This window comes from Oenanthe melanoleuca, chromosome 1, assembly GCF_029582105.1.
Source record: "Oenanthe melanoleuca isolate GR-GAL-2019-014 chromosome 1, OMel1.0, whole genome shotgun sequence".
NCBI classification, from domain to species: domain Eukaryota; kingdom Metazoa; phylum Chordata; class Aves; order Passeriformes; family Muscicapidae; genus Oenanthe; species Oenanthe melanoleuca.
In genome coordinates this window covers 4,971,262-4,984,948 of record NC_079333.1, presented here as the reverse complement: position 1 = coordinate 4,984,948, position 13,687 = coordinate 4,971,262, and the positions used below count along the sequence as shown (strand labels likewise).

The following is a 13,687-nucleotide window of genomic DNA, read 5'->3' as shown; positions in this document are numbered from 1 at the left end:
TCACTCACCTCCTCCACTTTCCTGCCACATATCTCAAAACTAAACCCAGGGCTCTCCCCTGAAGTTGGTCTCCACTTTTTCCCCTTCTCTTTCCTGAAGCTGGTGCAAGCTCCTGCTCCCATAGGGTATTTCTTGTCCTTCAGCACCCAAAGAACACTAAAAAAATAATAATTTAAGAAAAGCAGCCATGCCACACTGTCATCAGAACCTGCTGTGGAGTTGTTGTCCACAAAATACAGGCTCACCTACGTGGTGTGCAACAAGCCAATAATTACACACTTGAGAAAGTAATTGATTATTTACTCATTTTTGGAGTTGCAGAAGCCTGGGTGCTTGGTGCTATTTCACAAATCAAGCACAGCCCACTGGGCTTTCCATGCCATTACTTACACACAAAAATGTGTCAATAACCTCACAAGTATGATTGGTAATAATTACCATAAGATTACATAAACCCATCAGTCTCCTTTGCATGCTTAGGGGAAGAATCTTCACCTAGACATGGATCTCTTTGACCTAGAGGCTTGATTTTTAATATTACAATGAAGGTAGTTCACCTATATCCAGATATGCGCAGGAGGCATCCGGATGTGACATTGGATAAAGTGGTTTAGGGGTTACAGCAATAGTGATGGTTAGACTGGATCATCTTAAAGGTCTCTTCCAACCCTGATGATTTTAGGATTCTACAGGATGCATGGACCTTAAGCCTTTTGCCAGGTTGGCAATATAAACCTATTATATATATACACATCAACACCTTGATTTACTTCACCCATAGAACTTGTTTGCCACAGGATGTCTGCGACTAAGGGGTGCTCATCTGGTTCTACTGACATACCATATAATATTTTATTTTATGGAAGACAGGAAACAGGTTGGATATTAGAAAGAAATTCCCTATTGTGAGGATGGTGAGGCACAGAAACAGCTTGCCCAGGGAAGCTGTCTGTCCCTGGAAAGCATTCGAGGCCAGGCTGCACGGAGCCCTGAGCAACCTGCTCTGGTGGAACTACATCACCCTCAAGGTCCATTCCAACCCCTGAACGGCCTATGGAGCTTGTTGGCCGCTATCTGTCCCTCTGATAAGTCTCCTTTACGGTTCATAAGGAGCACGCAGAGCTCACACACGGGCTCGCAGCCCGAGAGACGCGGCAGGGCGCCCTCACGGCGGCGCTGTCATGGCGCCCCGTCATGGCCGCCCCGCCCTCAGCGCCGGAAGGCGCGGGCGCCGCCCCGCCCGCCCCTCTTGAGGCGCCGCGCCGGTACCGCGTGTGAGCGGCGCCCTCGGCGAGGCCATGGCTGTGCGCGGCGGCTGCCGCAGCGCCTTTTCGTGCTTCGTGAGGGACCAGCTGCCCCAGCTGGAGCGGCGCGGGCTGCCCGTGGCCCGCATGGCGGACGCCGTCCCCTACTGCTCGCAGGCGTGGGAGGTGAGGGCGGGATGGCGGCGGGGCCTTTCCTGCAGGGAGGGCTGGCAGGCGGCTCGGCGCCATTTCACACGGCTGCCCTGTGCCTCAGGTGGCTGTGCCGTCCTCCCTTCAGCTGCGGTTCGTGTGCCGTGGGTGGGGTGGTGGCATCCCTCGATCGTAGGAGTAATTGCAGGAGATCTCTGGTTTGTGGCTTGCCCTCACTCGGAGGTACTTCACCTTCACATTGCTGTGTGATTCTATTCGAAGCTTACGTCTTTGTTACGAAAAAAGCGACTGCGAGTGCTTTAGTGAGGCCTGGCAGCCATCGATAATGTCCTTTGGGAAGTGCAGGGGTGATTCCTTACACATGGAGTTTGTTGGTTTGTGGGACCTCTAGAAGTAGGCGGTAGAAACCTTTTTGTAACAGCTGATTTTCCCTCAAGTCCCTGACAGAGGAAGAGAAGACAGTGTATGCAGAGAAGGCTCGCAAATGGAACAGCAAGAAGCGTTCTCAGAAGACAGTAAAGGAGGTAAATGCTGAGAATGGGATGCTCTCAGTAAGAGCAAGGAGGAAACGGTATTGGGCTCTGTGTGGGCAGTTCCATAGGGATGCCGTGGTCTCTTCCATAGGATGCTCTGGAAGTTCCACCTGCTCTCCACATTCTCCAGCTAACTCTGGAGGTTATGGCTGCGGTAGTGCTGCCATTATGTAGGTTATGCAGATAATTGTTCTGCTTTGAACTGAAGGTGAAAATACTTGATGCCTCTTTAAACCATCACAACTTGTTCCTTTGGGTTCTTTTGCTAAGTAAAATGTAGTTCTCTAATATCCTAGCTTTAACAGTATTTTGCAGTGCCTGACTTAATTTTTTCTTTTTAATTTATACTGTGAATTGGTATTACTTCTTGTCAAAGGTTTGTGTTGCTTTTCCTTTGTGGTTGTCACTGTTTTAGGCAGTTCTTGTTTGGTGGCCTGAAAGCACATCCTAGAAGTAGATGATTCGTTGTTCTGGAGCTGCGTGGTCAACCAGGTCAATAAAATGTTGTGGCCTATGCACAAAGAGAATAATTACACCCTGCCATTATTTTTAGGTTGGTTGGATATGGGATAGAGTAGTAACACTGTTGTGTAGAGAACAGTGTAGAAGTAGGCAGTTAAGTGTGCATAACTGTGGTTGGAAATGGTGCTAAACAGATAATTTCTGCTGTTTACTGCCTTGAAAAGGTGTTTGTCCTGTTTGTTTTTTTCTGTCTCTTTTACTCTCCCAGCATGTCACTGAAGCAGAGTTACTTAAGAGTTTGACTTATGTGAGGTGTTGGTTTATTTCATTTCAGAATTTGTTGGTAGTGTAAAAACTTGTGCGTTCAAGGAAAGAAAGTCACATTTACTGCCTGAGTAAATGGATAATACTGCATTTATTTCTTAATGCCTCTGTCACTAGATAATGACTGTGTGAGCTAGGGATTAGTGGTGAGGATAAATCCCAGGACTTCAAAACACTTATGTGGTGATAGAGGGAATGACAGGATGATCGTAGTCTGGAGTAACTAGTAAAAATGGATTAGTTAAATTAGTCAGTCTAGACTAGAAGGGAATTGTTAGGCAATGTTTTCTGGTTTTGGGGGCCTGCCTCTCTGGGAAAAAGCTGTTTAAAATTTAAATGTTGTGTCGTGTAGCAGGCTGAGCTTGTGTAATTAATGAAACTCCATTTTTATATGTCAAAGAGAACTAAATGAATTGGCAGGTAAGTCAAAGATGGAGGCTTCTGTGTTTCCTTCCACAAGTTGTAGTCTTTTAGAAGATTGTAATCAGAGAGAGGAATAATTGCTTTACCAGAATAAAGATCACCATCCTTACTGTGTCAGTGGAAATGGGCAAATATGGATATATGAGGTTATGTGCTCTCATTTTGTTAATCCTAGCCCTGTACACAGACAACCACAGTCACTTTGTGTAGTGAAAGCTCATGTTCCTCTTTTGGAGGTGGCCAGAGCTTACTTAGATGGGAATAATTCCTCATGTTGTTTTAAATAGTTCAAACTGATAACCAGTTAACTTTTGCTAAGATGGTTATCTGCAATCAGTATACCTGGGTGTGGATGTTATTCCCAATTTGGGTTTGAATGATCAGATTCTGTAAGGCTGCCAGGTTTCTTTTCCCATCCTATTAAAAGCTTATTGTTAATGAATGGATTTTCAGAGCAATGCAATGACTTCCTTAGGAAGTCAAAGACAGCTAATACATGTGTCAGGTGCTTTTTTCATAAAACTTGTGGAGAAAAGTTTTAAATTCCAGTTTTCCTTGCCTCTGACAAGTGGTTGAACCTAAGTGGTTGAACCTTCTTTTTTTTATTGCATTTTGTAAATTTAGCTGTAGTTCTTTAAAACTGTAATGGGTTGACAAAGGTACTGGAGAGAAATCTGGCCTTCCTGGCCTGCAGAAGTATGCAGGCACTTACATATAAACTTTTCCACCTAACCACAGCTCTTAGTGGATATTGTATTTTCCTCTGATATAAAGACCTGAATGACTTTATTTGGGGCAAAAAGACTTCTGTTGCTGTTTGTTGGGTTTTTTTTAAAACTTTCTCATCTTTTGCAGACTTGTAATGTGCATGATCCAGTTCCTGCTCCTCTGACCACAAAGATGCCCAGTATTGCTCCTTTGCCAGATGCCTCTGCTCTGTCTTGGAAGAATGATCAGGGTATGGTGATTTTAAAGCAGTTGATCCTGGTGGATGAGAGCTTGCCCTTTGAGGATATTCTTAGTGGTACAAAGACTGCTGACATTTTGCTAAACAGACTGTTTACATGTGTGCCAGATGTTTTACACTACTGGGCTACTGCTGTAGAAGGTAGAGGGACACCAGGGAAAATAGTGTTACACCCTCAACCTCCAAGAATTCAATGAGAGTATAGCCACTAACAGTTTCTTAATAGTTTTTTCAAGGAAAAGGTGCATTTATAAGTCCTGCATTTATAATTTGACAAGGCCTAATCCAAGTTCAGCATAAAAGAATTCTTGTACTGATTTCAAAGAGTTAAGAATATCAAATAGTTAGATATCAAAGTTCAAAATTTATATTATAGAGGTATTAAATAAAACAAGGGCCTGGCCTCATTGGGAGAATGAAAAAGGAAATATGCGCTCTGTCAGTATCCTTATAACATCCTGACTTGCTTCCTTATTGAAAGAACTCTTGAGAACTAAACCTTTCTAGCCTGTACCCTATCTTCAAATGGTTGTTCTGATTAGAGCTGGGTAGTGAACACATTTGTAGTCTTCTACCCAGTGACTATTATGCTATTCTGAAAAATTATGAAAGGTGATGCTTACAAGGTAAGTCAAAAAGCCAGTTCATATTAACAGTATCTGCTGTGTGGTTAAGTCTCAGCTCCAGCTTTTTACCTCAGTCTCTTGAACTGTTTTCATGTTGTCATGGTTATGGGGGAGCAAGAACAGTAGCTCCATAAAAAGTGAAATGCTTATTAGTGCCCTCTGTGCCAGGGGTCATGCTCCCCTGTCATTGTGATGCAGATTTGATTGGGCTGATCATGCTGGCTTGAGTTGACACAATTGATCTTTCAGCTGAATGAGAGGCATAATGATAAAGGATAATTGAGATACATTTCATGGTGCTGCTCTTAATATTTCTCAGTTAAAGTTCTGTATGGTTCCCTGGAGCTGTATCAATTTTTTCATAAAGTAAGAGAGCTGTCTTTCCTATGACCCCTCAGCTTGTACAGTTTAAGACCCACATAAGGGAGTATGACCTTTCAGGCTCAGGGCAACTGATGATAATGTCCTGAAGTCTGGCATTCAAAATTATTTATGTGTGAAGACAGTTGCACATCTCTAGTAGAGCAAGTAGGATTTTTTTTTATGAGTGGCAGAAGTTTAGATTAAGGATTAAATAGCTATGTTTAATTTCACTGAGGACATTGTGACAGTCATGAAGAGAAGTGTTAAGGTGTATTGTAAAATATTAGTCATAGCTGGATACTTTTTAATTAGTAAATGCTAAATCTATTTCTTATTGTGTTGGGTATTCTTGTTGCTTTCTTTGGGAGATCATTTGGTGGAGGAGAAGCAATCTTTTTAGTAGCAGACTTCTCATCTTCTTGCCCCACAGGATTACTGCCAATTCATTTAAGTGGTGCAAGCTGCCAAATTTAGCTTGTGAGGCTGTTTTGCAACTACTGATTTGGTTTTTCCCTAACCTTATTTTCTGAAAGGGTAAAGAGACCTATCCTTAAAAAGAAAAATAGCTCCTGTTGGATTGCAGGCCTCTTAACACCTTGTGGGTTTGGAGGTTGGCTTTTTTTTTTCTTTTGTTTCTTTTTTTTTTTTTTTTTTTTTTTTTTTTTTTTTTTTTTTTTCCAGTTTCTTGTATTTGTTGGGTTTTTTGCCCCATCTCTACACACAGTAGAATCTCTGGAAGATGTATCAGCACTACCAGTGTGCCTGAATTCTGCATAAGTGTTGTTAACTTCTCATCTTGGATACAGAGGAAGTGCTGTGTGTTTTGCTTGGTTGTTACCCTTCTCCACGCAGTCATAGGAGAAAGTTCACCAAAGCTTTCCCTGGATGAGGGGAGACCAGCATGGCTTCTGTAACCTCTGATGGCTTATGTGAAGATGGTTTTGTTCTTTTTCTTTCAGATATGGTTGCAGACATCTTCTACTTCCTGGACATTTACAGCTATGGGAAGCTGCCCCCCCACTGTGAGCAGCGCTTCCTTCCCTGTGAGATTGGGTGTGTCAGATACTCCCTGCAAGATGGCATCGTGGCTGATTTCCACCACTTCATAGATCCAGGTGAGTTCCAAGGAAGTCAGAGAGGTACTGGGGTGAGAGAGAAGCTTTCTGGAGTCACTGCTGCCCAAGTTTGACTACTGGTGTTAAGACAAGTTTATTTCTTTGATTGTAGATGGTCAGATTTCTTTAAATATCAGAGCAGTGCTGGGTTTGTTTCTGAAGAGAATTAGTGTTAGAACTTTGTTACTACAAAGAGTGTTGGCTAAATCCAGGAGGACCTGCACATGTTTGTGCTTTGTATTTCATGTCAATGAATGTTTCTCTCAATTGGACCTAAACACACTCTACAATGCACTCGTTTTAAAATGCACATAATTGAAAATAACTTTTCCAAAAGTAGTTGTGGCACTTTTACAAGGCCACAAGGGAAGATGAAGCTGTTCCTTTCTGTATGTGAATCTGTGGTGTGTAGTTGGGAGTTAAGGATCTCTCCTTGGTGGTGTTGGATGATGATTGTGTTTTCTCCTCTTTTTTGCAGAAGTTCCACCACGTGGTTTTCGGTACCACTGCCAGGCTGCTAGTGAGTATTAATGGAGAAAAAGAATGATGTGTGCAAGGGTGTGCAGTTTTAGACTCAGCTTATCTGACCTCTATCCAAATGTTTTCTAAGTCTTGATAGTCCTTATGTGTATGTTTTGCCTGAAGTGCTAATTAACAACAGAGTAACTCAAAGGTACTGCTTTATATTATATTAAGTTTAGCAGCTTGGCATATATTAACAAAATTAAAATATCTACACCATTGTTGTGTCTGGCTTGGCCTGCCTGTTTCCTTTGTGACTCTCAGTAATGTTTATAGTCTCCAGTTTGTTTCTATTAGGACATTTCCTCTCCTTGTGTACAGAGAGAGCAAACTTGGCCCCGTTTTCCTACATCTAATACTTGGATAATGGTCTTTTAAAAGGGACCAGGAGTGTGAGTGTTTGCTCACAGCCCAGACCTGCTGACAAAAGCAAGGTTTTGGTGGCTTAAACACAGACCCTGTCTGTGCAGAGGAGGAGTGTGTGTGTTTGTGGATCTCTTAAGGAAAATGGACTTCTCACAACTTTGTGTTTTTTTGGTTTTTTTTCCTGTCCCTTCCCCCCTCCATTAGGTGATGAAACCCATAAGATCCCTATATCTGGATTTCACCTTCCTCGTTCCTGTTACGCAGTTGTCCTACAGGAGCTCCTGGAGTTTGCCCAGCCAGCCAGAGGTGCTCAGCCTCGCTTCTTCTGCAGGGTATGGCCAAGGTCACAGCTCTAAATCTCAACTTCTTTCACTCCTGCTGGTGACTAAGGAGATGCTTCACTCTAAAACCTAATCAGTGTGCATATAAGTGGGGAGAGGCACTTTTTCCAAAGTGTCCCAGTTCCATGCAGGAAGAAATGGCCACTAGAAGCCAACCTTTTTATAAAGCAGAGACCTAATTTTCTGCCTTCTTATTTTCAGCCTGCACTTCTGGCTCTAATCTACTGATGAACAGGGTCTATTGTTCTCTGACATTGTTATGACTTTGGTTAAGGGCTCCTAAGATTTGACTTAAATTGGATGTGCTCAATAATAGTCATAAATCCTGCTTTTTTGAAAGGATATTTTTACGTTTTTGTGACTCTTTTCCCCATGAGAACAGCACGTGTCTTAAATTTTTGCTCAACTTTCATTTTCCAGGGAACAGAATAAAATGTTAGGATTCAGAGGTGTTTAAGTTTCATAACAGGTATATTATGTTTCAATTCAATTCAAACCTTACCTTAATCTTCAAAAGGTAGGGACAAGATCTTGGGCTCCATCCATAAATACAGGGCTCTAAAGAATTATGCATGAAATTTGGTTTCTCTTCAAGATAGTTGTCAGGGAGATTGCATTCAGTGCCACAACTTTGGTTTGGAGGTGACTTTTTTAGACCTAGTCAGAAGTCATGGAAGTGTCAGAATTATGTGCTGTACTCCTTTGAGATGACAGAAATCTGTTTTCCCTGCAGTCTAATGACAGATTCCGAATTAACTGGTGTCTTGGTCGAATGGCCAGCATAACAGGTAGGAAATGGGTCATTTTTGTCCATCCTTTTCTCCTCTTACCCCCAGAAATAAGGGCTGTGTAATAATGGACAGCTGTATTTGTCTGAAAAGCATGTCTCAAAGTTTTCATAAAAGCTGGTGCTGATAGCTAGAACTGCTTTGCATGTTCCTTCCTATCTTCCTCCACTTTCTAGGAAGACAGGTTTTATTAAAACCACTGGTGGAATATCTTTGAGCTTTGATGCTGTGATAAGAGGCTGGGCAGGGAACAGGGACTGACTGAGAAATGAGCTGAGCAGGATATTCAATCACTCCTGTTCTGGCCTGGATTTTCACTGAACTGTAGGCATTCAGAGTCACTGGGAGCTTTTTGCTGTAGAAGACCTGATGATGAAACTGTACCAGAAGAAATACCAAAAGGAGCCATCCAAGATCTGGGTGTATAGAAAACTGGATGTCTGCCTGTGGGATTTCTCCAGTAACACCAGGTGTGTTGGGTGGTTCTTTGTGTTAATGTGCCTGCTTTCAGATTCTTCTGTGTTGGTAAAAAGAGGATTATTTGTTTTCAGTGTTGCAGGAGCATATTGGGTGATTATGCAGTTAGTTTAGAAATAGACTCTAGTCCTTCTTCTGCTACTAATTTAAGAAAAGAACCAATAATTAGATCATAAATTTCAGTAGATTTTAAAAAACCATGTAAGTTATTCTTGGCAGTGTGCTTGGAATATGGATTTTAAGATCCACTGGGTTCATGGATCACTTTGTCTTTTTATAGTCATGCAGTTTTTTTGTTGCCATGAGTGTCTTCACCCTAGAGGGATACCTTAAGGAGAATGAAAGAATGTACTTTAAAAGGCACGTTTGGAGAGGAAAGTGAGGATGTTTATGCTGTGAGGAACTATTTCACATTAATGGGAAGCTTGAAATGGTTCAAATGGTTTAAATTCCATTTGTCTCTTAGGGTTCTCATTTTTCCTTGCTCCCCATCTCACCATGAAGCAGATTGCCTGATAAGCAGACCTTTAAACTCTGCATAAACTACTTAAGGCAAAGCTATTGAACTCTGTGGAATTTGAAAGGTACTGCATGGTCACTACAACAAAAATACACCATTTTTAATGTTTGTTCCTCTGGCCAGACCAACTGTTCTTGTTAATTAACAATGTTAGTGCTTCTGAAATAAGCCCAAACTTAATTTCATGTAGGTGCAAGTGGCATGAGGAGACTGATATCACCTGCTGTGCTCTGGCATCCTGTAAGAAAATGGGGTGAGTATTGCTGAGGAGTTGCCTCCACCATGATGGCTTTTATTTTGTCAGCATTGCAATGGTGAGAAAAGTGTTAATGACTTTAGAATTCACTGTTTGACTTCAGAGGCATTCTCAGTATGCTCTGGCATATCTCTACTTTGGAAACTTCTGACATATAATGTAGATACATAAGGTTCTGTAATCTTATTGGTGGGAAGAAAGGAAAAGTAAATAGTTGGGAAACAAGGAAATGCCGTTTATGATCTCTGTTGACAGCACTTAGAGAGACAATAGTAAGTAGTCTTTCATTCAGAAAACTCTTGGACTGCTATGCCCCAAAAAAAAAGTTGCTTTTCACACTTCTAAGTGTTGCATTTGATGATGTGGGGAAGCAGTTTGTTTTTATTTCATATGAAGTTGTACAACAGACTGGTGGTCTTGGAAAGATGCAGGGATGGTGCCATAAAGTCCTTCTGCCCTCTGGTATCTGTTCTGTGCATCTCAGGCTTTGGCTGCTTTTGTTTGCTAGTTGAAGCACATAAAATGATGTGCTTCAGCATTCCAGTCCTCTTAGCCAAACTTTTTTTTGTTTTTCTTTTTTTCTTGGTCAAGTTACTGCATCAGTAAATCCTTTGCTAGTGTGTATGGAGTTCCACTAACAGCAGCTCACCTCCCTCTGCAAGACTCTGATTGTGATCAAAGCACAAAAACCAGGATTGTGAAACTGGATGCTGGACATATCCAGGTCAGATTCTTTCAGTTGATATCCTGATTTATTTCCAGTTGCCAATTTCAGGTGAGCTGTTTTGTCTTTGGATGCTGTCCTTTGTGACATACGAACTTGCAGGGTTTTGACCATGATTCATAGGTTTGATGATTAGTGGTATATATTTCATGTTAGCAGATACATGTACCTTATTTTGAATGTCTATTTTTTCATACAGAAAATGAAAGCTGGGAGTTCTGGATGTGACAAACCTTTGAGTCCTCCAAGACAGGATCAAGAATTTGTCCTTTCTAATAGTGAGTTTGAAACTTCAATGTGTTAAGTGGAAAGATCTTTAAACTTAATCCAGTTGTTGTTTTGTCAAATTTCTGGGCTTAGATGTTGCCTGTAAGAGGTGCACAGCTCGGTGTGGGCTGTGCTTATTCTTGTATGTGGCTGTCCCTGAATTTCTGAAGACTCAAGCATAAGGAGCTTTCCTTTTCTTACTGGACAGAATCTTAAGGTCAAAAACATCTCTCAAAATTCAGTTTTTCTTAGAAATGCTGCTTTCCAATTTATGCTTTTCTGTTCCATGAAGCCATTCCCATGCCCAGGTGCTTTGAGGAAGGGCCATGTTTAAAATACTCTCCATTCTCTTAAATTATTGTATATATGGACTGAGCTGGTCCTTGTTGCAAATGTCCTGTCACAACTTATTTAAAAGACTTCTCTTTTAAAGTCTCTTCTTGCAGAAAGGATTTGTTTATTAGAAGGCCTCTGAGCTCAGTTCATCTGGGCATTTCATGGCTAACCTTCAGAGGAACAGAAACAGGTTTGCAGAATAAATAACTGTAGTAATTCAGATTTTGCAGCTTTAATTCTTGCATGTAAGATTCATGCTGAATTAAACTCTGTTCCACCTGGAAATTGTGATCTTAGGTTCTTGGTGTTTGTGGAGGACACCACCTGCCTGACTTTTTGTATCAGAGCTGTTGAATAGATTCAGCTCCACAGCATGTGAAGAACAATTCCATTAATTTATGCAAGCTTTAAAGGCTGATTTGATGTGCCAACTGTATTTAATTTAATAGGTGGTTCTCCATGTGGTGTGAAGACCTCCCCTTGTGGAGCAAGTGTTGTACAAGGAAGAGGAGTTATTCGATTGCTGAGAAGTGCAGCTGGTCTGTCCAAGTCTTTCAATAATTGAAAATCACTTTCACATCCAGGACAGCTGTAAATTCTAATTTTCTCTGTTTCCCTAAGATAACTAGTAGTTTCTCCAGACTGCAGTTTTTCATGTTCTGTGCAAACCTTGGCAGTTTGAGTTCTTGTCAAAATGATAAAACTATTGACTGGATTTAAAAAAGATAAAAAATTTTGTTCAGTATCTACAGGAAGACTGATTTTGAAGGGACCTGGCAGTCCCATCTTTAAAACTGCATGCTGCACTAGTTGTATTTCTTAATTAATGGAGTGCAAATTCAAGATTGATTACTCAATATAATTGAATTAGAAGAATTCTTTAATGACCAGTGTCACTAAGCAACTTAAACTTTTTGCTTTATTTCTTTTTTAATAACCTTCCCATCTCCTGCATGTGGAAGATGGAACTTTGGTGTCTAACAGTTTTGCTTCAAAAACTGATGCAGGGGGAAAAGCATTGAAGGTGTGAAGGGAATTCTTTAGGAGAATTAATTAAAAGTCAGTAGTCCCAAAAGTTTGCTGTAATATTTCAGTTCTAGCCATGAAAAAAATTTGAGTGGTCTTTCAAGCAACAAAACAGATTTTATATAAAATGTCTTGAAAGAAATACTGTGGCAGATTTATCTATCGGTTAATGTTCTTAGAGACACAGGCTGTATTATATAGATCAGGAGCAAGTACAACATAGATTTTTTTTTTGATCAGTTTTCTTTTTAAGAAATGCATGTCCTTCAAACTTAGAGACTGAAGAGAGGTGTAGTTGTTAAGAGGTTGGTTTGTTGAGTTTTTTTGGAAGGAGTATCAGATTCAAACTGAGATATTTCACAAGAGCTTAGTCAGGCTGGGCAGATACCAATCATAATTATTTGGGGGCACACAGAAAAGTGGGACACTGTATGACATTGTCTAGGAAAGTTAAGTGTTCCTTTTTATGAACGTAGTGCTTGGACTAACCCCCAAAAAGTTCTGTCTGAGCCTTGTGCTTAGTCCATGTGTCTCCTAAGCAAGTGATGCTGAGAAATAAGAGTTTATTTTTTTAAGTTGTTCCTAGATTTTGTACCAACAGATGTCCAGTTTTGAAATACTATTTCCATAGCAACTAACTGTGTGAAGATTTTGTTCCTTGTAGGTACTGGAACTCAAAATGAGGTGGTTCACTCCCCTGAATAAGGGAAAAAAAACAACAAAACAAATGCAAGTAAAACCCAAAATGCAGCCAAAATAAGAGGTTTTTTGAGCATGCTGGTCAGTGTCTCAGAAAGGGACAAGTGCTGGTTTAATTGGAAACCTGTTACAGTTGCTGTGAAGCCAGTTGAACCCTTTCTTCCAATATTTTAGGATCACTGAAGCATTTCTATTCTTGCCTAGCTGTTCACCTTTATCACTGAATTTCCTCAATTGATTCAGTATTTCCTTTCTTTGGAGACTACTATCCTGCCTGCTAATTTTCACCATATAAAGGACAAAGAAGCTCTAAGGCTGAAATTTACCAATGAAGCACCTGGGAATGTTTTGACAGACTGAGAGTGTCTATCTTGATAGTGCTGAAGGCTTTTCTGCATTTGTATAGAGTGGTCCAAGTTCCTTAACTGACAGCCATTGCTGCATTGATACTTCATAATATACAGAACCATTGTTTTTGAAGTATTTTCAGAGTTCACTGTTGCAATAAAAGTTTGTTTCAGTTCTTCTGTAGGAGAGAATTCATTAAAAATTATTGTTGAACTACTTATTCAGTGTTAAGTACACAAACCAAAGAACATTTTTTACTAAGTTTAATGTATTAAATGTCAAGACTGAGATAAAGAATGTGAACAGAAGTGGGGAAATGCCATTAGCATTCCATGGCATATCTGTACCTTACCACCTGTAAATTAAAATAGCACATAAGATGTAGGAGATCTAATTATATGCTGTAGGCAGTGGGCTGTAAACTGGGGCAGTAACTATCTTACTGTAATAACCAACAACTCTAGAGGGGGTTTTTCGTAGTGAAAATCGTAAGATCTGTGCCATTAGAATGAGTACACTAACTTAAAAGTAGCCCATTTCATACTGTTATTCTGCATTTATTGAGGGGGAACCTAACAGCTGTTGAAGGATGGTAGAAAATTCTTTCATTTTGGAGCTCTGCTTCCCTGGCTGTTCTGCAATTTGCAACTCTGGTTGATTCCTGGAAAAATAAATTCTGAAAAACAAGCACAGTAAAGTAATGCTTCTCTCCTTTAAGTAAAGATGAGGGATTGCACCCTTAGCCCACTGCCTAAGTGCAAGCTGTAGTAGACAAGTGGTTGAATTGTG

General features: G+C 40.6%; 1 protein-coding gene across 2 annotated transcripts; it reads left to right on the top strand.

Moving 5' to 3' along the window:
• The first annotated feature begins 1,242 nt into the window (after positions 1-1,242).
• MAEL (maelstrom spermatogenic transposon silencer) lies at positions 1,243-13,591 on the top strand. 2 transcript variants are annotated; one of them, XM_056493298.1, is made up of 12 exons: positions 1,243-1,430; positions 1,853-1,939; positions 4,013-4,115; positions 6,073-6,228; positions 6,707-6,748; positions 7,321-7,448; positions 8,191-8,245; positions 8,574-8,715; positions 9,433-9,495; positions 10,090-10,222; positions 10,422-10,500; positions 11,275-13,591. In XM_056493298.1, the coding sequence occupies exons 1-12, from the start codon at positions 1,299-1,301 to the stop codon at positions 11,388-11,390; spliced, it is 1,236 nt and encodes a 411-aa protein (XP_056349273.1). In that variant the 5' UTR covers positions 1,243-1,298; the 3' UTR covers positions 11,391-13,591. The 2 variants fall into 2 exon arrangements, with proteins under 2 accessions (XP_056349273.1, XP_056349279.1); XM_056493304.1 differs by lacking the exon at positions 1,853-1,939 and having other exon boundaries at positions 1,258-1,430.
• The last annotated feature ends 96 nt before the right edge of the window (positions 13,592-13,687 follow it).

Excerpts from the sequence above, each read along its gene's own strand:
- MAEL (XM_056493298.1), top strand. The coding sequence starts at position 1,299 with ATGGCTGTGCGCGGCGGCTGCCGCAGCGCCTTTTCGTGCTTCGTGAGG. Across the intron at positions 1,431-1,852 it reads ACTGCTCGCAGGCGTGGGAG|TCCCTGACAGAGGAAGAGAA; the intron begins GTGAGGGCGGGA and ends TTTTCCCTCAAG. Across the intron at positions 10,223-10,421 it reads TGGATGCTGGACATATCCAG|AAAATGAAAGCTGGGAGTTC; the intron begins GTCAGATTCTTT and ends TTTTTCATACAG.